The 27168-nt window shown below is 42.7% G+C and overlaps 1 protein-coding gene across 4 annotated transcripts; it reads left to right on the top strand.

The window, feature by feature from the left end:
• The first annotated feature begins 54 nt into the window (after window positions 1-54).
• On the top strand, window positions 55-26431 carry LOC119170719 (2,4-dienoyl-CoA reductase [(3E)-enoyl-CoA-producing], mitochondrial). 4 transcript variants are annotated; one of them, XM_075890328.1, is made up of 8 exons: window positions 55-187; window positions 2213-2395; window positions 4132-4189; window positions 7747-7981; window positions 12804-12903; window positions 13619-13691; window positions 18644-18787; window positions 24684-26431. In XM_075890328.1, exons 1-8 carry the CDS (start codon window positions 177-179, stop codon window positions 24804-24806), a joined length of 927 nt encoding a protein of 308 aa, XP_075746443.1. In that variant the 5' UTR covers window positions 55-176; the 3' UTR covers window positions 24807-26431. The 4 variants fall into 4 exon arrangements, with proteins under 4 accessions (XP_075746443.1, XP_075746446.1, XP_075746445.1 ...); XM_075890331.1 differs by having other exon boundaries at window positions 57-187; window positions 2208-2395; XM_075890330.1 differs by lacking the exon at window positions 55-187 and adding an exon at window positions 386-603.
• Window positions 26432-27168: the final 737 nt, after the last annotated feature.

The following is a 27168-nucleotide window of genomic DNA, read 5'->3' as shown; positions in this document are numbered from 1 at the left end:
AACCGCGCAGTCGTATAAACGACTGCGCGCGCCCCCACGCGGCTCCTCTTCAGAGGCTTCAGTGCGCTGCGTAGGCACTGCTTGCCGGTTGCCGCTCATCACACTTCCCTATCAAGCCACCCACCTTTTTCCTTCCTCCGTGAAGCCACCCTAACTGTACTTTCGTGACACGGACCATGGTGTACAGGTGAGAGACAAACCTTGCAGAAACGTGAAAAATGCGACATTGTAAAGCACAATTTAAAGCAATATATTGTGGTATTTAGGGCGAGTTTTGATTTCAACATCAACACAAATTCAGAACAAAACTGATTCGAATGAAACACATAATTGCGAATGGCACTGAAGGCAGTTATGAGTTCAGCAGTTTCGGTTTCGAATTTGTTCTCCCCTTTGCTGTCAGTCCTTCGTGATTACTTGTTAACCGCAGCAAGGCAGGGGTGTGGTTATATAGTCCCATATTTCTCCTTGTAAAGTTGTTTCATGTTGCTTTAGTAGTGCATGGGTTTTGAGCCTTGCGTTTTGCTCTTGTTGAAGCTACTGCCAGTGTTTTTACAGTTGAGTACGTTGTGAAACTTCGACTGTTCGGATCCACTCAAAATGGTGAGTCGTTCAAGATTGATTTTACGACTTTCAGCGTTCAATTTGTACACGCCACCAGCCACCAGTTCTTCTACTATTAGGCGTTCTTAACGCTCGTCATTATCGATCTGTACCGCTTTGAAAGTCCCAATGTTGCACATCCTTATCTGACCTATGGGAAATCTGGTTGAGCTAACAGGTAGTTCAGTCTGTGAGCCCGATTCAGACACGCTACTTCACCCTTTTAGTAGCCACGTTTATATCACTAAAGCTGTCTGTATTAAAATGTAACTTCAGTGCTTGAACGGCCACCTATTACTCACGGGCACATATTTTGGCCGCGATCAAGGCTGATCGGTATCGGATTTCTTGATCGCGATCAGAAGTGCCCGTGTGACACCGGTATCATTTCAAGGTTGATTCGTGAAAGAGTGGTATGCGAGGGCTTTATTAATCATGAACCATCACAATTATAAATAGCCATGTGATCTGGATGTCACTTCGTCCGGTTTTTCAAGCTATGTGGCTGAATCATGCGCACTCGATCTTGTTTGACTGTTTCTACTTTTGCTTCGACCTGGAAAGAAAACAAACTCTTTAAGCTTTTTCGCTTAGATTATCAGCCGTTTTACTTTCTCGAGGACTTCTCAAAACAAATTACACGGCTTTTTTGAAGCTTAAACGAACTAAAATCATTCATGGGGTGGTGATGCTGCTGTGCAAGTTATTCACAGTGTGAAGGGAGCTCATGTTACAGCTCGTCATATTGCGATTTAGCCGAAATTGAATAGCAGAAAGCATCAAGCAGAAGCTTATACAAATCTCATAATGTAATTCTAACTCTGAAAAACTAAAAATTTAACAGGAAATTTCGCGAAAGGCATTACTCCAGTCTTAGAAGTGACCTTGAGTTGCCATGTTTGCCATCCTCCAATTCTTATTTGGTGATTTTGTGTATATCGGTACAAAAATAGGTAAATCATTTCAACAATTAAATAACCAGTAGGTCACAGGAACTGTGATTATGCTGATTCCTTGTTGAAATGATCGTTTTTATTGCAAAAATTTCCAAAATGCTCACTGATTCTTAACAACTTCTCTATGAAGATTGTCACTTAATGACTAACAACTTCACCTCATCATGGGCATTTGGTTGCGTCTCTTGTAATCATATGGTGATTATGGGACGTCAAGCCCCACACGTCAATCAATCATGGGCATTCTATCATTTTATGAATGGCTTCTTCTGAACGCAGACCATCAAAGCGTGTTTTTAAAATAAATTCTATACAAGCATGCATACAGACTAGTATTATAAATAAACAATGAGATTTAGACGTACAGTCTTTCCAGATTCGTTTCCATGTTTTTAATAGGTTACTCGGACATTTTAATCCACCAAAAGTTTAGCTATTATGGTAAGTTTTTAAAAATAACCCTTAGGGTTTTAACTTTGTTCACTTAAAAAAGCTTTTAATAAAAATTAACAAAGAGAAGCCTTTACATCTTCACTTCTTTACTAGTAAAAGGCAGTTTCATTTCGTACTTTTGTCATAGCTTGTGTAATGTGGGCTTAATGTCATTCAGCTGTAGCTAATCGCCGCTATATATTGGCTTTCTCCCAGAACAGGTTGCCACGCTTTCGCCACTACTGCACAGCGAAAAAGCTCTTTCCACCTGTTATGACACCGATGCTACCACCTGGCAGCTTCAAAAACAAGGTTGCAATTATCACTGGCGGGGGCACTGGGATTGGCAAGGGGATGACCGAGATGTTTGCACAGCTTGGCGCCAGCGTCACTATAATGAGCAGGTATATCAACTTGTCAACTCTGCTTGACTACACAGGGTCACATTTTTGTCTTTGATGAGGACAAATGCTTACCTAATTATCATCCTTTGGCTTGAAGTCATCATACTGAACTTAGATGGTATAGGGACATATTTGGATGAGAGAGATACATGATAACATGGTGCTGTGTTCTCTCTTGCCTTTGTCGTTCATGTGATTCTTTATGTTACTGCTGCAATGGTAAGACTATTCTTATCGTGAGAATATTTTATAATAAGACTATTCTCACCGTGAGATTATTCAATGGTAGGACTACATAAGACTATTCTTTCAGCCTTGTATTTCGTGTCCCTTGACGTCTCATTATGAGCGTCATTTCTACGATTCGTAAATGTTTCATTGCTGGAACATGGATCAGGGCTGTCTGTGTGGGGCACCAGTATCCCATGTATATTGTGATTGTCTGGCCTTAATAAAGATTGAATAGCTTCCTGTAGTATCGTCTGCATGGAGTTTTACTGCTGCCAACAGAGCAGATTTATTATTGCCTGCAGTGTCTCCGCGAGTAGTGCTGATGCATCTAGGCTTGTCTTAAATGTGATTTGGTGGCAAATATTGTCTAAGCGCTGCAAGATTTTTTTGAATTACAGTCATAAATAGGTCGGGTTTTCCTGCACTGCAGTTAGCGGTAATGTTTGCTCACATACGTGGCATAAATGAAGAGTGAGAAACGAAGGTGCAATTGAAACCTATGCGTATTGCCAGTGATCATGGGAATTTCGACTACTTTTTAACTTCACTGCTGTACCAGTGCTACATGCAGAAGCATCATAGTAGGCTATCAAAAGTCCGCGTTTGGGATGTCAAAGGTGGAAAAAAATAGTTAGCTATTCACTTGGAAGGGACTCATGCAAAGGGTGTGACATAGAATGTGCAGTTTCCTTGGCACTCCCTTACACATAAATTTAGAATGTGCCGCTAGGCACATTCTAAAGTCCTTAAAGCATCATAAAGTCCTTAAAAGTCCTTAAAGCATCATCTAAAGTCCTTAAAGCATCATAATCGGGTAGTTAGGTGCAACGTGAAATTCACTGTTTTCTCCTTAATCAAAAACACATCAAACCACTGTTAGTGGGGTGAGGTATGAGATGTGTCTAGTAAGTTCACTACAGATAAGCCAGTGCTGAAAAATCTCTGTGGCGACGTGCCTGGACCAGAATTATAGCAGAAACCACCAGATATGTGTGTTGTGAGCTTAGGTGCTCTTTGAAGGCAGCTAACAAGAAATCTACACCACTACCAGTCCCTGCAGCTTCGACATAAGTGCCAGATATGACAAAAGTTCTAGCTTCTGTGTGCCCTGGTGGATGTACGGTTTTTACGTAAAATATGTTTTAATGTAACACCATGATGAATTTATATCGGAAAAATGGGTGTAATGATGTTTGTCAGGTTCACTTTCAGGGCATTCAGGCTCTCTGAGAGAGACCTTGATCCAAAGTTATCGCGTTCTCTTGTACAAGAACAATGCAGCACCATTTCTGCTTGTGAGTGAAATGGTAAGAATTTTTACAGTGCACATAGCTTGCCTTTAGCACTTAAATTTTTGTTGGTGTCTTCTTTTTATGCCCACGCTTCAATAGAATTTTTTTTCTTGGTGCAATGAGGGCTCTGTGTTTTTATGGCCTGGCATAATATAAAATATTATGCTTATATGCACAGTGCTAAGTTTTGTATGTGCTTATTGTTTTAAACAGGAAACAAGAAGTCCTAGACAAGGCGGCCCAGGAGATCTCTTCAAAAACTGGCAGCAAGGTAAGTGTTCCTACTTTGTCACAGCTTTTTTATACATGCTAATGCACACATAGTGAACTTGACTTCATGTGTGTTTTTTCAGATAGAATATGATAAGCAAGTTAGCTCTTGGGGTTGAATTGTCAAGGTGTTTCATCCTTCTGCCGTATGCAAGTCTACAGTACTCATGAATTCAAGTGCAACTTCAGATATTTTTGTGTGGCAATTTGTACGTGCAGTTACTCGAGGTAACCATGTCATATCGCAATGAATCTGCCTTCTAAAGGTAATGTTGATTCTGATCTACCTATGTGTTAAAGGTGGTATATCCCGAACTGAAGAGTATAGAAACAAAAGTTTGCGCATTACTAAACTGTCTCTTCTCAATTCATGAGTACTGTACGAGTGCTTCTGCATGCATGGGTCTTGCTATGGTTATGTGAAGCCACTTGCAGACATAATGTTCATAGATTTTTCGTAATAAATTGGTTCAGTAGTCTAGACTTCTATTTTGGTATAGATGCTGATACAAAAAGTTTGTCCTAATGCTTGCTTACAGGCCAACTTCAATTAATTGCGGATTCTGCTTTATTCTCTTGGCTTGAATAATTTGTGTGCGACTAGCAATGATGACATTTCTTTCTTTTTTCAGCTTCAATATCTAAAACGGTTGTTTTCCCTATTCTACCACGATGCTTCTGTTTATATTTCCGGCATAAACTTTTTGCACGGAGCCCTTTCATATCGACATTATCCGAAACTAGGATTTTTTAGCGTCACCAAAATTTCTTACTTCTAGTGTTGGCAAAAAACTGTCTTTGTGTTTTGATAACCATTGAGTCGGTTTACACAGTGTTTCGTTATATAGCGGTATTGGTGTAGTTAAAGTATAGACACCTATCAGACGGTCGTATATTTCAAGGGAACGGAGACTAGGGTCAATTGATTAGTTGTACTTTAATGAATAGTGCGCATGCCAATAACAATGGTAGAGCTGACGTAGAGGAGCGTCGACTTCCTGCAATATTTATTATTGTGAATAGGCTCTCATTTATGCACTCCTCATGTCATGGCAGCACTCTATTCACAAAAGACCATACAAAGCCGATCAATAACTCTGGGAAAAATTCTGTGGTTGTGTTGACATTGTTCCATAAGGAGTACATAAATGCAAGCCTACACATATTTCCACATAATCACAGGTGGCTTGTTTCCTTGTCATCCACTTCGTTGCTGTTCACAGGCCACGACGAACAACTTTTTATCATAATCTCTGTGTTGTGCACGTTACGTTAATCTTCCTGCGTTCACAACCGAGCTGGCAAAATTTAGGTACATTTGTTCGTGCACTTGCTCTGTACTTCAATATTTAAAAAAAAAACGTGAGTGGCCTGACAGTCTAGCAATGCTGGCACACTTGCAAGCTGTGACTTAAGATGCTTGCTGCATGAACATCTGAATTCCAGCATAAGATTTTGTTGTTTGTCAGCTGCACGTGCAATCGAGGAATTTCAGTTTTGTTCAGCTTGCCAATGGAATTAAACAATGTGCTGCAACTGAAATGATGCCACTGGGTGCAGCAACAACACACTGACCACATGTGGGGAAGTCGCTGATTCAGTAACAGACGTGGCTCCGCTCCATCCGGATCATGATGTCACACTCATCATGGCAAAATGGTGGTCGCTGGCTGTGGCTTAGGTTTATAGGTGGAAACTTCAGGGTTTATTTTGCACCAGAATAATATTCTTTTGCAGTCTATTTTTTGAGTACCAACATTAACCTGCTACTTCTATTTTCGTTGAAAATGCCAAATTATTAGATGGTCGTGTCATGGCCCCATTAAAGATTCCGGGCTAGTTGCATGCAACGTGCTCCAGTGTCATCTGCCGTCAGTTTGTAGGCATAAATGATTAAAACGTATTAGGGCCACATCAACCCACAATCCTGAGAGAAGAAAATGGCAGAGCTCGCACAAAGTCGCGCAAGGCTTGAACCAGTGCAGCTGGACAATTCTAAGTCTAGTCTGGTTGCTTGTAAGTTGTTGCTAGGCTTTAGCTAGGTGATGCTCGGTTGTTTAAAGGCTTCTTCGAGGTTGTTTGTAGGATTCAATGAGGTTATGCTATGTTATTTTGTGGTAGCTGCTTGGCTCTTGGTTGTGTTTTTTCGGGGGTGCTTCTGGGTCATTGCTTGGCTTTAGGTCGTTGTTGTTGTAATTAGGTTGTTTCTAGGTGATTGGCTTTTGTCACAATTGAGGGCTCAGTTGAACACGTGTCATCAATTTCAAACAGCAGCATTAAACCCAGGCATCAACAGTTTGCCACAGCAGAGCGCATGCAAGGAAAAAATAAATATCAAACACAAGTGTTCCTCTTTTTCGAAGTAGCCGCCGACAACGAGCAGTCTTGGATCAAGTTCCAGGCAAAGTTTCGGAACATCACAAACGGAAGCATGATGTGAATTCGATTAGCGCTGTTACAAGAGAAAGACTTTCGTCCTTTCCCTAGCTTTTACTATGCCACGTGCAGAGGAGACTCCTGGAAGCTTTAGAAATAAAGACACGAAGGGATATAAGCAGGCGGCAACGGAGTGTCAAGGCAGTGAGTGGGGATTGAGTGAATGAGTAGGATGGTGAAGCCAGTGAACAAGTTATATTGATCAAGTGGGTTGTGTATAGTCAGTTGATCTTGAATAATCGAATGATGACGCCAAGCGAGCAGTGAAAGGTTTTGAAGTGTGTTGCCGAGAAGGCATGTAATGAATCGAAGACTGACGAGAAAGACAACGATCAGCACTGGAGCTTGTGTGAGTGTTACACTACAAATGCATGAGATTGCATTAGTAGTGTAATTTATTTGATTGTTTCAATTATTTTTTGTAAGTTATATTGTGAATTATATAACTGACTACTGCCGAATGTGCATGTTTGTGTGATGTTTGCACTGTCTTAACTGAGAATATATATTTTATTTGTGTTGCCAACTCTTCAATCTGACTTTGTCTTTAGAACACAGCTGGCTTTCGCTGGCACACTAAAGGGACCTACTCTAAATCGTCTGTGTTTTTGTGGTGAGTTGTGGGGGGGCTGACGGTACATCAGCTGTTGGAATCAGCCTTGAAATTGCCTCCCCATTAACGGGATCAGTAGCAGCTGTTTTGTTACATGTCGCTATCGCCCAGCTTCAGTTTCAAACCTTACATAACTTAGTGCGTGCTTTGAAATTTTCTTTTTCTTTTTTAGTCTATTTTTCTTTTTTTCCTTCTTTTTCTCTCTGTTTTATGTGCTTCACATGTTCCATTTCGCCAAGTAGAGTTTTCATGTAATGCCGGCACCTGTTGTACTTGATAGTGGAGTCCGCCCGATTCCTGTACCGCATAGATGAAGCACAGGTTGATGATAGCTCACAGAGAGCTTTACAGTAAACAGTATGAACAGAGCATATGCAGGATCAGTATGATGATGGCTTTTGTACCCATTGTACAGACCAAAGTTTTTGCGACCTACATAAACAGATTTGCCGCTAACGAAAAAAAAAAAAAAAAAAAAACTTGGGCTCTCATCGTGTCTTGTTCTGCAGATCTTGGCCATTGCAGCAGATGTCAGAGACCCTTCTGCTGTAGCCGCAGCAGTAGATAGGAGCGTTGGTGAACTTGGCTTGCCAGACATAGTTGTCCACAATGCAGCGGGAAACTTCATCAGCCCTACTGAGATGTTGTCCACCAATGCCTGGAAGACTGTTGTAGACATTGTGCTCAATGGGACGGCCATTGTGACTTTGGATGTGGGCAAAAGGCTGATTCAGGCGGGAAAAGGTGAACGGTCATTCATATTGGTAGTAACTTATGAGCAACAAAAGAAGATAGAGGGATATGTTGCGACATTTTTTTACAAACAAGTGTGAAAATATATCGCTTTATAATATATTTCTAATTAATTTACTGTCTTCTAGGCTCATCAGGCACAACTCATTCTAATTTGCCATCGCTTCAATCACTTCAAAACTCCACGTTACTTGCAGTTGTAAAGTTTGAACACAGGGACAATACCAAACGGTGACATTGCAAATTATTAGCTATTAAGGTTCCTAACTTTAGATGTATATATGTGTAAACTGTGTCTAAATATTTTGAAGTGATTTCAGATACACACACAACTGTTCTTTCATAAGTAAATAGTACTGTGTAAAATAACAGGTTGCAAGTTCAGAAATAGTTGAATACGTAGTTAACCATGTTTAAGAACAAATTATAAGGAACAAAAGTTTGCCGTGCGAATTCCTAGCCTCCTCAACAACTGTCTCTTAACTACCTTACAGACCTCTTCAGTTTGAGAATTTCCCAGAAAACATTTAGGAAAACAATTAGAGAATCATTACTACTGGACTAAAGCTGAACCACTAGTGATACTATTCTGCATAAATGTAAGTTTTTTGTTGCAAGTAATTTGCAAGCTCTATAAGGCTGCTCTTTCTTGCCTTTTATTCATATCCTTTTGCATAATCTAAGTGTACTTTTCTTGTAGGTTTGTGCTTCGGCTTTTGAACTGCTTTGCAAGTACTTAGTAAATTGTACGATGATGTTTTTTTAACACAAAACTGTTTGATGTTGGGCTTTACCAAACCTTTACTGATGTACTTCTGTCACAGATATAATGTTGTTAAAATTTACATGGACATATTATTAACAAATAAACTAGAAGAAATAGTTACAGCGATTTGGGAGACGCGAAAGTTGAACCCACGACCACTCGGTCGGCAGTGATAAAAACTGGTTGCTTAACCAACTGCACCATTAGCACATATGGGAAGAGTACTTCAGATGTGCCTTATATATCTGATACTCCCGATCTCTTGGTTTGTTGGGGCTGTGCTACTGTCTACAAGTCGAGAAGACAGATGCATTATGGCACTAATGAACACCAACAAAGAACGCTCGGGTAGTCTCAGCTCTGTGGTACGGTGCCTCGATGCCAGCATTCGGACGGATGCTGGTGTCAGGGTAAACACCAGGGTAGTGTCGCTGATGTAGGGTGCCCTACAACCTCCAAGCAAACATGTGGGCTCACTTGGCACAATAGAGCATGACCTTCACAATGAGCTTCGACAGCGATGAGCTTTGACAACGATGAGCTGCGACAATGAATACTGCTTCCTTGCAATGTCCGAATTTCCTCTGCAAGTCCTGGGACCTCTGATTTCTTTGACAGGTGTGGTCTGGGTGGGTATGGTTGGGTAACGGTGCAATTACTATTTTTTTCCTCACTGCGGTGAGTACGTCGGCTTTATCACTTTGCTGTGTGTGATAGCGTACTCTCGGTTTTTCAAGGATATTACTGCCCATTCTTGTCTTTGAAAGTCTTTCATGCTGTGCTATGTTGTGTGGGCAGATAGTAGTGAAAAAAAAAAAAAAAGAACGAAATCGTGGACAGACTTTAAATGTCTCGCGCCGCTCCATAGTGCAGGCTAGAGATGTGCTCTAGTGGCTTTCTTGTCGTGAGGAGAAGCTCTGCAGCGGGCATCAGCACATCGTGCCCCACCGATGTGTGGACTTCGCACGTAACCAAAGTAGCTCTAAGCTTGTGCACAAAGGTCAGCAGCTACGCTCATGTTCCGGACAACACTACCTGAGGTCGTAAATGAAACCAATGCCTGATTGACTCTGGATGTCCCAGGCTGACGCAGAACATAGTCGTCATCAGAGCTTAAAGCTGAGATGCTGCAATGTTCGGACTCAAAGCTCGTTGTCACTCTATTCAGGTGCGGTTGGAAGATAGTTTATGGCGGCGTGCATTTCCCGTGGTGCAGGTGCTCACCTATGTGTGCGTGATGACGCCATAGGAGTGACTAGTGACACAGGATGCGAGCCTGTGACTGATGTAACAACAAAAGCGAAATGAAAGCTACTGGAAACTGTCTAAAAGAAGCACCTCCACACATTCTACATGCGACGAACCTTTGCAAATAATATTTTGTTGAATAAATTTCCTCGGACTCCAAACAACAGCTCTCTAATAAATAGCTGGCATATATTTAAGGCAATCGTTATGGCTTAACACTGTCAGACTGCGACGCTCATGTCATCATTTGATATTTGACTTGTTAAGGTTCTTTCGCTTACAGAATCTTGATTTCACTGCAGTATAACCAGAAGTGCCACGCATTTCTCTCAAGTTCATCAGCTAAATGCATCTTCACAACCACAGACACACACACTGCTTCATGAAAAGTTCACTCAAAAATTACTATGTTACCAAATCAGGGACATTAAAACTGAATTTGGGAGGTCAGTGGCTGAACTACGACTAGGAATGGCTAGGTGCATGCAAAACAAATTCAACATTAAAAAACTACTATCAATAGCATTCATCATCGGTGATCAATTTGAAGAGGCATGGTAACGAAAGAGTTGAGCTTTGCCGAGAGATAATGGCGTCGATGGACGAATGTCACACAAGTGAGTTTAGTGCAGTGAGGGACAGACCAGGGAGGAGAAGGAGGTCTTTGCGTGTTCATGGCTCAAGATGCTAACTCCACCTCCTGCGTTTCCAAAGTATAGCGCATGGCAACCCAGCTAGATGCCCTATACACACCGATGCAAAACCAAAAGGATCGTACGTACCTTCGTCGAAGGAACCCACGAGCAGGACCCTGCTCATCGACGTGATGCTGTATGCCAAGCACACCGATAGGACGGTCGTCAACTCGCAAATTATTCACCATTCGCTGCTGCAGACCGTGATTTCACAAAACAATTCAGTGAAAACTCGTTCGGTGTCGCTTGCACGGTTTTAAAATGCCTATGGTCCACGTGTGATTTGCATGATGCTACGTTGCATGCAATTCAATGTCTCCGGAACATGTATATCAGTTGTAAGTCATTGCTTGCAGTGATAGAGAAGTGTTACCATGTGTCGACATGGGTGCATCAACGCCTAAGGGTGCTATAGCTATCAAACACATACAGTAGACTCTTGATAATTTGGACTCTGATAATTCCTACTTTCGGCTAATTCAAACAAAACTCCAATTTTTTGGATGGCCCTCTATTCTTTCAATGCATTTAATAGCCTCTTAAGTCAAACTCCATCATTCGGTCAATTCTTAGTTTTTGTGGATTCATACCCGAAAATATCTGCTGCTTTCCCAATACTATTCAAAAAATTGCATGCTTATATAATCTTAACAGTCTAAAAATAGAAAAATAAGCACCTCTGGTTCTCAAGAAAAGAGGCTTTGCAAAAAAATGTTTGAAATGAAGCAAATGCATGCCAAACCGTGATGCTTCTCAACTGGTATAAAGAGCTTTGTGCTGAAGGCACATATAGCAAAGAAGGCCCCGCCGCAGTGGTCTAGTGGCTAAGGTACTCGGCTGCTGACCCGCACGTCGCGGGTTCAAATCCCGGCTGCGGCGGCTGCATTTCCGATGGAGGCGGAAATGTCGTAGACCCGTGTGCTCAGATTTGGGTGCACGTTAAAGAACCCCAGGTGGTCAAAATTTCCGGAGTCCTCCACTACGGCGTCTCTCATAATCATATGGTGGTTTTGGGACGTTAAATCCCACACATCAATCATATAGCAAAGAAGCAGTTGCCAATTTGCGATTTCTTCAAATGGTCTCATCAGCAGTATATGGCCTGTAAACTTGTGGAACCTATACCTTTGGTTTCTGTTTATTGCGTGCTGTTAGGGTTTAAGAATGCTTAAAAAGCTTTTAAATCTGATAAAATCGATGCCTAATTATAATGTGTGGTGTCTACTCACCTGGATTCGTATATCTGAGAACTTCCGATAATTCAAACTTCTTGATAATTCAAACAAAATTCAAAAGTTTCTTTGAGTTTGAATTAATGAGAGTCGGCTGTATATAAATTATAAATCAATGTGCAGTAAACATTCAACTACTTGTCTGAAGACACGTTTCACTTTCATGTGTTATGCCGATTCCTATATCAGAGAAATCAACCTTTTTTTTTAATGTTTGTTCACTGCGTTTGATTTTCGTGCTTTGTACATGTCATCAGTATAAAATTAGTCTACTGATTGATTTTTATGTGTGCTTTATGTTCTGTAAATGTAGATTGTAGTTCCGTATGCTGCTGCTCTATAGGTGGCACGGCCCGGTCTCGCAGTGTTAGTCTTTAGCCATGCCCTCTTGGGTAATAATTATATCGTCCGGAGTAAACCAATTCCTGATGCGACCATCGCCAAGTGAGTGATGATGTCACGTAATGGCATCATCATTTGATCTCATCATGGCATCACAGATCACCAAACTTTGTGACGTCATCGTGACATTACTACGTGAAGTCACATCATCATCCTCGTTAGCTAGAAGGCACACCAATTTATGGGGTGATGCAGCACCATGGGAGAAGCAGAAACCTGTGGTGAAGCTAGCAGTATGTGTTTTGTATGTGTTTCGCCTTGTCAATCAAGTCGGTGCTCAATGGGCATGGTTGCGCATGTCACGTCCGGGTAGACTGCACATTGTGAAAACGCCCAAAGAGCAGTGTGCTTACGAAGAACAGCAAGAAAAACAACGAAGACGGGAGTGCTCTTTTGAGTGCTTACCCACTTTCACAAAGTGGGATTTCTCTAACTTTTTCTCTAAGTGCCCTAAATTTCTTTTCCTTCAGGAGCAAACTTCCTGGCTATCTCTGCAACCTACACTAACCACGGCACCGGATATTGTGCGCCAAGTGCAGCCGCCAAGAGTGGTGTCGAAACTCTCATGATGTGAGTCAGCTTCATTCCTACGTCATTGCTTACACCCATCGTGGTAACGTGGCAGCTACAAGTGTTGAAGTTTGTACGAGTTGGTTTGTTGTACTTGAACTGGCATAGTGCATTACGGTAAAGAAGAACTGGCCGAGCAGACCTACTCCAGAGGATAGAGCGCTCTGTCCTCTTGTGTCGGTGGCAGCTTGGCCATTTTTTTTTTACCGTAATGCTCTATACCAGTTAAAGAATGTAACAGCTGTGGTGCTGTTTCACTGTTCACTTACTTGTGGCTTTGGCGGAGCCACAATCAAGGCTCTTTGCTTTCCTTTTGAGACCGGGGCAAGCTAACTCTCTGCTCTAGCAAAACTAATCCTGTAACTGTTCTCTAATTCATTATTTGTGTTTTGAGCAGGCACACACAGCGAGAAGGGAGAGGCAGTTTGATAAAAAAAAATTCAATTTTGAGATGTTCAATCATCTGGTAGATCAATTTTTTTTTTCAGTAAATGTATCATGCTTGGGTACTTATACATTCACAAGTACTTTTTTTCACTTTGACACATTGACAGAAAATTTGGGTGTACTTCAAAGTAATCTCTGCGGTTTTTTTTTTTTTTTACACTTTTGGCAGTCTGTTAGTTCTGATTAACAATGCCACGAAGGGTACTTCGATGCTGTGTTGCTTGATCAAACTGGATGTATAATTTTTTCTTCCTTATTTTTTTATCAGGTCACTGGCAGCAGAGTGGGCAAAGTACGGTATGCGCTTCAACTGCATTGCACCTGGGCCTGTCTACACTAAGGTGAGCCTGTCATGGCACATTCAGTGTAAAAAAAATTGGTAGATTCCATGTACGTTGGGAATCGACGTTATGCAAAGCATGCAGATGAAAGGACGTTAGCTACGCATTACCAGCATGAACTGTGGTAGGCAGAAATGTTTCGTTAGCACAAGATGATGATTGTGTGGGCATACATCGTGAATACTCGTAGATCTGTGACTTATCTGTGGCATGCATGTGTCGAAGGGTCATGAATATTCGTCCAGTTGGCTGTTGACACCTCCTTAACTTGAGCCAAATCACTGTTAAATGTCATCTCCATTAGCAGGAGTATAGTTGTTGCTATAATCCTTCGTTAATGTTGCGATGAGGGGCCTATGACAAACAATTTAGTTGCCTGAAAATTGTTCAGCCAACACCAGCACAACAAAGTGGTCAATCACACCTCTATTCCTCTTTGTGGGCACAAAATCTTGGGAGGTGCGTCTTTTATGTATTGTGTGATCCAGGCCTGCTTGTATTTTGAAACATCTACATTGAAGTCGCCTTCAATGATGAGAAGCGGTAAGCTGTGTAGTGCTTATGCCAGCAAGGGTGGCAGCCCTGGGCACTGCTAGACAAATGAGCTTTAGCAGATGGCACTTCATTACAATTGCCGTTATCTCGACATGACGGCTGTATGACAGAAGTACGGTAAAACATCGTTAATTCGAATTCTCTGGGACAGTGAAAAATCTTTGAATTAAGGGGGTTTTCAAATTAAAAGAACAAAGAAAATTGGGATGCGAGGAACTAGATATTATTTAATGTACAATCAGGGCTGGTCGTTTGCTGTGCTGGCTAATTTGTGGCTCCAAGGGTTATGTTTTCCAGCAATAATAGGTCACAGTTTTGCCGCAAACAAAGAGGAACGCCAGGCCTCGCTACTGCAATCGCAAAGAACAAAAAAATAATAAACGTCGTGATAAACTGAAGTGCGTGCCCGCAAAAAATTAAGTCATCTTCACTGCAACACAGTAATGACAAGCGGCCAGCGTGTCACCTGCTCCTCGCTGCATCAGCAAGTCATGATGCGACCATTCGCCCATTGTTTCTAGTAAAATAGAGAATTCAATAATAGGCAGTGTGACGAAATTCACGATGTTTTGGCTGGAAAACTTGATCATTGAAGCTTTCAAACTGAGTTCCCGAAGTAGGCGTAGCAGGCAAGAACTCTGCCAGCAGTGCAAATGCACAAATAGCTGGAGCAGCCAACACTCAGAGGTTCCCATAGATCATAAATTTCACCAGGCTGTGCTTTATTAATTTCTTTATATTTCCAGAAAGAATGGGTAAATCGTGACGCGCTGACGTTGCAAGAAGCATGCTATATGCTGCCCACTCATCACCGCTGTGTTGCAGTGAAGCAAGTCTTGTTTTTCTGCTGGTGCACATTCCAGCTGATCACAGGGGCCGTTTTTTTTTTACCGTTTGATTTTTCGTTCTGGAAGTATCAACGCTGGGGTACTTCAGCTGCCACTCAGTAGTATCGCTATAGTATATTGCTTAGTGGCTCTTAAGGGCTGCCGTTTCTGCTGTTTTGAGGTGAAATCGGGATCGAGAATTGGTCGAGTGATACACAGACATGGCAGCGCTCCATTCGGCTGGTTCTCATGACGTTGCTACCTTCATCTTACTCATTCTCTGTCATAACGCATCATGGGAATTGCTGAGCAACTTGCATATTTTTATTCGAAATCGTGCAACAGCCCTTTCATTCATGTCGTACGGTACGCCGCACATCTATAGCCTACTGCCCCTAGAAAAACAGCATAATGAAATGTTTCAATGGAACGCTAGGAGACATGCTTGCGATCTACCTGTATTGATTCTGACCTCTCTTATTGGGATGTCATTCTTCTGTCCGTGACGTATGCATATAATACTTCAACACCATTAGAACATGCTTTTTGCCATTTTTTTTAATGTGGGTGCAAGCCACGCAGCACACTAGACACAATTTTGCCGTGTAAATGAGATTCCTCTGATTTCAGCCCAGTTTATGAAATGACAGAGTATGCTGAAAAGTGCCGCCAGCTCGTGCACTCATTCGGCGTGGATAATCAAGTGTTCCAAAAAGATTGCCATGACTGTAATTTAGTCCAAGACACTAACACGAACTGCATTTACACTGTGCTGGCGTGACTGCAGAGTTTGCACTGAAGTGTACATACTGTCCCGTACCATATTTCATCTATGCCCATCGTCAGTTATCTACGTCATTGAGCCGGTCAAGCCATCCATGGGCAAGCACCGTCTTCGTTATGAGTAAAGACCGTAACTTCAAAGCAAAATGCCTATTTTTATATGGAGTTCGTTTCGAGCCTATTCCACATATTAACATACCTAAGTGATGGGAAACATTTTAATCACATATTTATTGTGCCTATCAGTGCCTATATTGAGGTTACTGCCTATACGAGCTTTTCAGGGCCTAAAATTGTCTTCTCACATTCGTCAAGTAAACATTTTACTTAAATGAGCTCTCCATATGGAGGATAACACGAAGCACTTGGTGTGGCCATATTAACAACAGGACGTGCATAGCGCGCTAGGTTTTTTTTTTTTTTCGTTGATATTTTTAGTTATTGGTAAGGTGGGACAATGGTTCGACATAGGGTAAACGCGCGCATAGGCTGTGTAAGGTGCGACTATGGTTTGACATAGGGTCAACGCGCGCATACACTGTGTTATATTGGCGAAAACAGATCATAAGTCGACGCACTGCCACAGCCAACATATATCTAGACTCAACTAATGCGCTCCGACGCACGTGACGTTTGCCACAGCTCCGATAACATCGCACTGTCAACGCGCTTTTACGTGAGCGGGGCTTGTACCCCAGCGAGGAAAAGCGCGGCTAGCGCCTAAGCGCTAGCAGGTCCCCCTAAATGATTTCGGTAGCATAGTTCGAGAGTAGTGCAGCATGGTTGCATGAGCATGGTTAGAATGTGCTGTAGCGAAGCGAGGAGAGGCTAATGCTTGTGTATCCACTGCCCCTTGAAGATCGTCGTCGCTAGGTTTGAGGGTAGTGCAGCTCGGCGGTTGCGTTTGGGAGGCTATAGTACACTAATCAGCTGAAACTAAGCTAGCCTAGCGCTGCCGACTACAGCCTACACATAAGTTTTGTTATGTTTTTTTATAACGGCAGCTGTCGGAAGTGTGCCAAGCAATGCGGAGTAAAGAGAAGTCGTAAAATGACCTTCTCAGGCAATGGACCAGTGGATCACAGCGCTACTCCGTCAATCGAGAAACTATCCATGTGAGAAGCCGGCGAGAAGAAATTGGAAAGGTTTACAGTATTTTAGTATTGATGTCCACTCTGAAGCACGCATAGGCACAAAGCTTCTAAAATTGGTTACGCAACAGTCACTTTATATAAATAGCCCCTGAATCTGCGTGAATAATAACATGTATTTTGTGGTCATTCCATGGGCACAGGTTCATTTTGTTATTTTTATATCCACATCTGTGAACTCGCATGCACAGGACTTGCATGCACCTATTACACAGAATGCAGCCATATGTGAAAGCTTCACTGACACAAGCCACTTTAAACTTTATCGATTATACTGTATAGTAATCCACAACTTGTTAAGTAACAAACTTGTTAAGTAACATCATGCAATAAAGCTATGCACTAAGTGGTGGAAGTGTGCATCAGGGACAGGATTGCTATTGCGTTCAATGCTTAAAAGGAAAGCTTAAGGATACCCATTTTTTTTTTTCTGGACGGGCAGGTAAGGTTCGCCTCATCCCCAATAGACCTGTCGCTGATGGGGTTGCCTCAAAGCTTGAATCTGCCTTGCAAAGAATCCCACAATGTATGTACTAAAGCAAGTGTCTAAAGTTTTGGGTGGTGCTGATTCAAATATTCTGGATGCAATTAAAGCGTTGAAAGTGCTAGGCCATAAGTACGCTTCACTAACTTCAGTGGACGTAGAGCGTTCTTTTTCGCATAAAATCAAATACTGACTGAAAGCAAGCACAATTCAAGGCCGAAAACCTTGAAGTGATGCTAGTTTGTCACTGTTTTTATAGCCTTTTGCACCATGTCAAATTACCTCAGCTTTCACCTAAATCTGTTCATATGATTGTGCTTCTTGCTATTCCTTTTTATAGAAAATATAAACTCAGCTTTCATAAAGCACAGAATTCGCCTGCTGTGTTTGTTAGAAGTTGAATATTTGTCCTGAGCATGCTACTGAAGTAATTATGAATTGTGCCTATATATGCCTAAGCGATAGTTTTTAATACCTATTTATGCCTAAATGGCAGTTTTTAGGGCCTATTGTAGGCCCCTAAACCATTCTTTTTTCGTGCCTAAAGTTCCGGTCTTTAGTTATGAGATAATCCACGTTTTGCCTCAAGCGATGATCCGACCCTCCTATTCCTTTGTAACCAGGACGGCCCCTCTTCATTGCTAGGGTATTGTATTAGTGAAGGAGCAAGATATTTGCTAAAAGGACGCTCTCTTAGTGTGAAGTGTGAGTGCCGATTGTGAGCTGTTAGCGGAAAACCTGTTAGACTGTCTTTAGCTATACCGTTTCTTCGCCTGCTACTCGACGTCGTTTAATAAACCCCTTGCTTATGTTCTTTCGCAAGTGTGCTGGCAAGTGTTAGAGTAAGTGTGTGCAGTCAATTGAAAGAAAAAAGTATCAGTCTTATTTGTGAAAAGTGCGCTGGGCAATTTTCTGTGTTTTTATGCTCACGTATATGCTTCCAGGCTTGCTGGCTGCCATTACTGCCTTGTGACTTTAGTAAAAGCGTTTACAGAACTATGAAAAATACTTGCACTAATGCATTCAATAATATTTTGGTAAAGGCTGCATATTATATACTTATAGACTGCAGTGTTACACACTGGCCTTGTGGTTCTTGAGCATTGTTGTCCACCTGTGCACAACCACATTTTTTTACGTTTTCACGTCCAGGGTGCCTCCAGCAGGCTAGACCCCGATGGCCGCTTTGCCGAAGAAGCTGTGAAGGTTGCCATACAGAGGCAAGGAGAAATACCCGAGGTTGCCAATTTGGCAGCCTACCTAGTCAGCGATTACTCCAGTTGGCTGACAGGAGAGGTAAGTTGGCACTGTGTGCAGTAAGAAAACCAGTGTGCACAAAGGGACAAGGCAGTTTAGTTTGAATGTAGCTCTAACAAATGTAGGAAACCAATAAGCTGTCTCTTAATGCCAGTCTTATTTCTTTGCCTGGAGCATGCTGAGCAGGGCAGCCCCTCTAGTACCTTTTTCACAGGATCACGCACAAAAAGAGTAGCCAGAAAACGTATAATATTAACATGTAGTTAACCTCTGGAAAAAGAGCTCCTACTATATAGTAAAAAAAACATTATACACAGCTCTCCTATAGAAGAACTTACCCATGCAACTGTCCATGGCTAAAATATATCATTCATGAAAGTCTAATGTTTCTTTCATTCCCTTGCGAGAACGAGAGTCTTTTCAAGCACTTTGATGACCTTGTGGAAGACCACATTGCCAAACTCATTGGAATATCTCCACACCACATTCAGCCCAGAAGAGTTCATGTTGTATTAGACAGAAACGTTGAAGGAAAAGCATGTAAAAGGGTGATTCTAATGCATAGGTGTCTGTAGATTGCTTGCTGGAACTGAATACCACAACACAAAAGTTATGTATGGTTAGGGGCATAAGGGAGATAGATATGAGTAAGGTTCTAATATATTATAGCTATAAATATGGTCTCTGTGCTTAACTGCACATTTAAAGCATAAATTAATTCATAGTGTCACTGTATAACTGACTTGAAACAAGGTTTTTGCCTATATAAAAATTCACAGTTTCCCTGAAATGGTGAAGCAATGAATGCGATAGCAACATTGTTGAATGTTTTACAAAACAACTCTAGCATCTGATCTCACGTAACTTTACAAAACACTGGTTTAAAGGCGCATTTACACTAGAGCAACATGACACTGACACGACCCCGACGAAAACATGAGGCAGACTCATACTATCGGCCGACGAGTCGCCCGCCGACAAAGTCGCCGGACCCCATGGTGACACTAGACCGATGACGACGCCTAAAAAGACAGCATGTCGTCGTTGTGTAACATAATGACAGACCGAAAACACTAGCAAAACGCATCAACAGATCTTTTGCCGGCGTGGTGCTGGGAGATCTGCGGCCTAGCGACAATTAGCCCATGTATTTGCTTCAAAGGACCACAAAGGGGTAAATCTTGGGGGAGATAACAATGCCCCCTCAGAGGCTTCCATGGCCACCCAACAGAAGGCTTTTCTTCCCTTCCCTTTTGCATAGCCAGAGAGTGACAATGGCAGAGCAGAAAGCATGGCTGAAATGAGGTACAGGTGTGCAATTTTAGTTGGTGTTGACTGCGTGTACACCCAGAGAACTACAGAATTGGCCAACGAAAGACTGTGAGCACAACAAGGCATGGACTGAGTCATCCAGAGGCCATCGGTGGACTTTTTGTGTCGTTGTAGTGTAATTATGACGACAAGACAAAAGACACTCCTAAGGACAGTTGGCATACCAAAATTAGTGTCTTGTCTCTTTAGTGTAAACGTGCCTTAAGAGAACACGGCTGCTCTAGGTACACTTTCGGCGCTTTTTTTTTTTTTCGTGTTAAAAGCACAGTTCATAGAAGCTCCCGCCTGCTGAGGGGGCACAAGGCACACTTTGATCGTTGCTGCGAAAGCGCGGCAACCATAAGCCACCCTCCCTTTGTTCGCTCACGAGATAAGGTGTGCGCAGACGACCCCGGCTGGAAAGGTGTTGTTTGCTCCACATAAAAAGGAGGCTAGTGCATTCTTCCTTGTATATATATATATATAACTCATCCTCTGATGAAGGGAGAACCCCTCCCGAAACTGTTGGGAAATAAATATATTTATCCTTGTTGACAACACTCCCATTGTGCCATATCTCATACCTTCAAGAAGACTAACTGGCCCATTGAATTATTACTTCCACTACATATATATATATATATATATATATATATATATATATATATATATATATATACATACATACATATATACATATACATATAAAAATACGTGAATGACAATGGCGGGGGTGGAGACAGCAAGAACCAGCCCAGACTGTCCATATAATTGCTATGACAATACAAAAGACAAATTTCAAATAATAATGAGACATAAAGTTTGGTCCTTGCTCACAAATATTTAATAAAAAGTGGTAGTTGTAAGAAAAAGCTATAACAACAAGATTATCCTAAAACTAAATTAAAAATTCATCATAGCTGTGGAAGTTGCATATTTAAATGAAAAACGTCAACTTGTTCAAACAGTTTACTCCGTTACTTGGCCTTTATGTAGCCTTTATGATAAAGGATATCATCATCACCAGCTCTGTCTGTGCTGATACATGCTGCTTGTTTGTGAGCCAAAGAAACAGCCCAATACTATTTGAACCGCAGCACTTGTCACAACTCTAAGTGCTGGAACAGCCCTTGATTGAGCATGTTCTTTTGCAGTGGCACCACTTACTGATAGTCAGCCAATGAGTATGCAGGAGAAAAAAAAAAAAGACCTCCGGAGAAGTCGTTTTTTGCAGTATGTACATATGGTACTAGGCAAAACTTTCATCAGCAACAGCTCGGTGTTAGTCGTGTGAGCGTGTTCTTCAGGCATCAAGAGGTACAGTCGCAACTCTTTAAAAAATCATATGAAATGGCACCTTTTGTTGACGGAAGGGTAGAAAATGTATGCCATGAACATGCCTTTGAACAGAACCAATGCCGAATCATACGTTTGTACAGAAACAGCAGCCTTTGCCTCGTAAGAAATAGAATGCAATTTAGCAGAAAGCGGCAGAGGTGGTTCGTTACCTAAGTGAGTCATTATCCTTACAGCTTCATTGGAAAATGCAGATTCCAAGCACCCATGGAAGCTTTGCTTCAGCTACAGACTGCAAATTTGCCCAAAAAGTTGGCAAATGAAGTTGTCAAGTCTACTCGCCCCACACATGTTTAGTGACAACAGAGCAAAAGGCACTTAAAGACGTTTGCGAGCGGTATACAGTCCCATTACAACAGAACTGATGGGGCGCAGAAAAAATTTCGTTGAAGCGAAAATTTCGTTGTAGTAAAATCTAAAAAATATAGCTGATCTGAACTAGCAAAACAAAGAAGCATTTATTCTCAAAATTCAAAAAATGTCCGCTGCTTCCTATTCTTTCCCAGCAGCGTCACGGCGCCATTCTCGCCCATGCATAGCGAGGCCAAGGTGAAAAGCACACTGAAACAATGCCTAAAACCGCCTGCGTGAGCGAATCAAACAGTTGCATTAACACATTAACACCAGCAGCTGTCCGCCATCAAAAGTATCCAACAACGCCGAGATAGAGGTAGGGTATCGTGGAGCGGTGACTTTTGCATCATTTTGTGCCATTCTTATTAAACATCACTCGTGGCTAGCTGATTTTGTTGATAATTCGGATGAACAGCCGCTATGATTAGTTACCACACTGGCCAAGCGCCAACAAAGTGATAAGCATGGGAATCAGAAAAGGCATCAATCCGCGGTTGCAACCAGCAGCTGCGTGAAAGAAACCATTAACTGAGCGACTGAGCTTCAGGCTCAGATCGTCTGCGGTTCAAAAGCAAGCCAGTGGCGAAAGCACGGCCAGGGAAGTTTCATTGCCATCGCCATCGAGCAATGGCAGCGCGTATGCTTGCTGAACAGCAGCGGTATAGGAAACGAAGCTCAAGTTTGCAGAGCGACGACAACGCCGCGCCTAGCCCTGGCAGCGAGCTCTGAAAACTGAAGGAGAGGTCGCAGGCGAGTCGGTGTGTTTCGCCGAAATGGGAGTGTGTGTGACACGTGCACACACTCTCATTCTGCTGTCGGTGCGGGGAACTTCAGGCACCGTGCCGTAAGCTTGGCGCGCTCAAACGAAACGCTCGCTGTGCGAAGTTGCCTTTCCGCGATGGAAGAAACGGCCCAACGGGAGCGTCGGCGAGGTCCGCAGCATTGTTGTGTTGTGGGCCGACACAACAATGCAGACAACACCAAAGGACGCTCTCCACGTGTAAAGCTGTATTAGTTTCCCTGCAAGTCGCAGCCGGCCAACGCAGCTGCGTTCGCGAAAGATAGCGCAAGCATGACACGAGAGCCTGAAAAAAAAAGAAAAAAGAAAAAACGAGGCGAACATTTCAATTAGACTCGCTGTGGTTAAACTTCAGCTTGCTGCTTTGCGGCGATGTCAGCGGGTCATGCACCCACGGCACGGAAGACATGACTCAAACTTCTCAGACATTTTAATGCCATGACCGTGTAACTTCAGTTTTTTGTTTATTTTTCAGCACGCCACAACCATTTGCACATTACAGTACACGGCTGCTACTGCTAGATACCATACGAAAACAACAATTATATGGTTTCTGTAAATGACAACACCACAGCACATCGATAGAGTACGCAGCTTCATGTTGGCAGAATGAGACTTACCTCGAGGCATACGTTATACACGGTATTATCACGGAGGACCTCAGAAATGCATTTTGCTGTGACTCGGGTGTCCTCGTCTTCCATCGTCTGCTCCACATCATAAGCTTGACTAACGAGCTTCACTCCTTTTGTTAGATTCGCTTCTCGAAAGTGCTTGTCAAGGTAAGAGATCTTTGTGAAGCAGCACTGCAGGCGGTACATTGTGAGATGACTCAAATGCAGCGTGCCCTCTCTGCACAAGCACGTAAGCGAGCGTCAGCACATTGGCGGGAAGGAAAAAGGTACAATATACATCCCTGATTTCTAGATTTCTACCAAAGATGGCGCTGCCTGTCCAGAGTCGCAGGGCCACCATGCGTTGCTTTATCTTCCTATAGCGACGGTTTCTGGTGATGCCATTGCGTGTTTTAGACTTCGTTGACGCATTCTCAGGCCCTGAAAATGCATTGAACTGTTGAATATTGAGTTTACTGCATAGCAATGAGTATCTTAGCCTTGAATTGCATCATAAAATTTCATTGAATCGGGACGATCGAAGAAAAAGTGTTCGTTGTAGGGACAATATTTATGCATTAACTCTTATGGACTGCCGACCGGGAATCGTGAATTTTCGTTGTCGCTGAAATTTCATTGAAGTGGCATTCGTTGTAGAGGAGTTCGACTGTATAGACTTTTCATGCCAACGAGGGCTTCAAAACCTCACATATTATTTCGTTACATTGAAATTAGAGATTAACTTCACTTTGAACGCATCAAGTTTGCCGGATGGTCATGCAGCTGTCATCGTTGCTGTCTCATTAGAGCAGCTGTGCATTGACTTTAAGATGCCAAGTAACTTGAAGTACGTTGTGACGGGAGATGCATCGGTATTCAAGTGGCTGCCAGGAGGCTGACATGGCTTCAGCGGGCCTTTTTAGAGCATGAACTGCACCTGGCAAACAGCAGTGAGATAGCTCATAAGCTGGCAATCGACATACGTGCAGAAGCTGCTGAACCAAGAAGTACTCCACGTTGTTCAGAATGCCAGCACCACGTATAAGTCAGCATCGCGTGCTTTTGAGGCTACTTGAAATAAACAGACAGAGGGGCGGCAAATAAAAGCTGCCTTCCGACAGCCTGACGAGCCCACCGCCCCCATTTACACGGGCTCACGGCAGCATAGCGACAGTGAAGAATTTTTTAGATTATACAGACGTATGCACATTATGTATGTGGGCACTGCAGTGTACTAAAAGCCCTGTCATGGCATTCAATGCCATGCAACACAAATACCTTGCATGATGCATACGTTGATCCCTTGGCAGTACTAAAGCCCTCTATTGTGAAGGTAAATGACTTGGCAGGCAGAGATTGACATTATGGGGTTTTAATCTCTCATTGGTCTCGCCGAAAAATTGTGCTTTGCCATTGAATACTGTACTTCGTACTGAAATGATGTCGTACATGCATAATTGACATAATACCTAAAGATTCTGCAATTATTTCTCATCTGCAGGTCATTAGAATTGACGGGGGTCACCTAAACTACCATGCCAGCATTTTCAACAGGCTTTCCGAAGTACCCAAGGAGCAGTGGAAAGTCCTTCAGGCGGCCATCAAGAGTGTCAAGGGCTCGTGATAATCCTTGGTTTGACAAGAGTCGAGAGAGATGTGCTTCTGATCAACAAGGTCCACAGCACACTCTTCCGATCTTAAACTATGTTTCGATGGTGTGAACTTAGGTATTCATATAGGAGGATGGCGACTGACTTCCATGAACTTCTCAAATGACTGCATAGTTTTGGCAGCAGCCTTGGTTTGCATCCTGCAAGATAACAGTGCCATGAAACCATGGACATCTTAAACTGTTACGTTAAGGCTGCACTGTGTTGTTTGTCAGAGGGCTCCAGCCATTTTCTCATCATGTCAAGGAGCAAGGTTCTTTTTTGGCAAGTTGAAGCTGCTTTACACAGCTGGCAATCAGGTGGTGATACGCAAGAACATAACAAAAAAATATGTTTTATGTCTGTATTTCTGTTAGAAACATGTTGTGTGTTGTTTTCTCTGGAAACAAACTCACTAACACTGTTTGGAACTTTTTGAGCATAGTTACTTTTTGAAAATTGCCAGAGCCAATCTTAGCTGGATAGCCTAAGTTAGTGCAAGAGTATGTGTTCTCTGGCCACATTAATTTTGGTGCTACTATCTCGTGGGTGAACTCACTTTGCTATCACGCTGTCTAAGATCAGCCCACTGACTATTGCATGCACCAGCCTTGGATATTGTTGTGTAGTACCCAGAAACTAGTGAGAGCAAGTTCATCGAGCCAACAGGCTTATGAAACCACAAACTCCTAGAAAGGAGGCATAATTAGGTTTTTTTTTTTTTTTGCTGAAGAAGCTGTGTTCTTTATTAAACATACATTGTTTTATTAAGATTGTCAATAGTATATTTGTATTTTTTTACCTTGTAATGCCACAGAGAACAGTCAGCAAGTGGTGCATTTGTAGAGGTAGTTTATATGTGCAAACTGTACCATGCCCTGATATAAAGAAGGCATGCTGAAGTGGGTAGAGCTAGCAAAAGGTGAAGTGAGGATATACTAGTGAGGATACCATGGTACGTCTTTGTCTGGTCCAGTGTGGTTCCCATCAACTATGTTCTGTGGCATGAAAAGGTGCGCACCTCTTTGACGACCTCCCAAAAAAGAAGCTAATGTGATTCGTTGGCACACCTTTACAAATAATTTCGGACCTACATCTGCAAAATTAATTTTTTGTCTGGGCAGTGTTTTGTGTTCTTATGTGCAATGGCATTTTCAGGTTGTCACCAGCTGTAGTGTCTTCCATGTCATTCTGCACACGAAAGCAACCACCTAGTAATTTTAAGGCCTTGTTAGCTCAATTACATGTTCAGCAGTGTAAGCAAGAGCGAGACTTCTAGTTGCCCTGACACTGACTGGGCCGCGTGAATTCATAATCATCTGTGAGAAGCTGGTTTACTGGCAGTGGTGTTTAATTCAGTACTTACATTCAGTAAATCAAAGAACAGCATCTGGGCTTAGTTTTCATGTACCTTACAAACCCTAAATCATCATTGAATTTTGTTCAGATGGCAATGAGCTCCATTCAATGTGGCAAATTTCATATTTTACATGTTTTGTAGAAATTTGTTTTGATTGTGGAAGGTTTCGAGCAATGCTAACTGCTTGTGCCTTAGATAAGTGTATATTTCTGGAAGAATAAAAGAAAGGTTATATTCTTACTGATAGTTCTAATCTGTTTTTTCCACGTGCTACTGCATGTGTATTTATTAGGCATCTGTTATGTCCGGTGTTGTCGTCGGCCCATAGACGTACGCGCTGGTCACGGTAGTCCAAAAAGCTCAGACAGCCTCGAACGGTTAAAAACAAGTTTATTCCTATTCTGATGGAGGCGGCGGCCGAACTGACGGGGGAAACGACGGTGGCTCGTTTGCGCCGAGCGGGGGAAGGGGAGGAGTCAACATCTGGAAACAGTTTCAGCATCCGGTCCTTCGCGGGTTCAAAGGCTCGCTTGTGGCACAGGGTTGTTTGGAACACAACTCTCCTCCCTCCTTAGATTGTCGCTTGGAAGCGATCTGGGGGCCGCCGTGGGCGCGTGGACGCTCTGGACGCACTAGGAAGAGAAGCCTCCGCTCGCTGGGTGTCGTTTCTCTTGTGTTCAGGGCCGGCGGGCGGCGGCGCCGATTCATCTGGTGTGAGATGCCAGGCTAAGTGGAACGAAGCTTCCGTCGAGGTGGCTGCTTGAATGGGAGGTTCCCTTGGCAAATTACCTGAACGGTGTAGCTGATTAAGGTGGCGACGTGTGGCCTTTCCACCAATGCCGACGAACCATGACCGCAAACCTATGCGTTTGAGTGCCGTCGCTTCAACCCAGCCGGGCTTTCTGTGGAACTGGCGGGCGTATATGCACTGTCCACTTTCGATTCTCCTGCTATGCGGGAGCTTTTCTTCCTCCGAC

The sequence above is a fragment of the Rhipicephalus microplus genome, chromosome 3 (genome assembly GCF_043290135.1).
Source record: "Rhipicephalus microplus isolate Deutch F79 chromosome 3, USDA_Rmic, whole genome shotgun sequence".
Classification (NCBI taxonomy): domain Eukaryota; kingdom Metazoa; phylum Arthropoda; class Arachnida; order Ixodida; family Ixodidae; genus Rhipicephalus; species Rhipicephalus microplus.
Note: the sequence above shows the minus strand (reverse complement) of the source record. Positions and strands in the feature narration are given on the sequence as shown.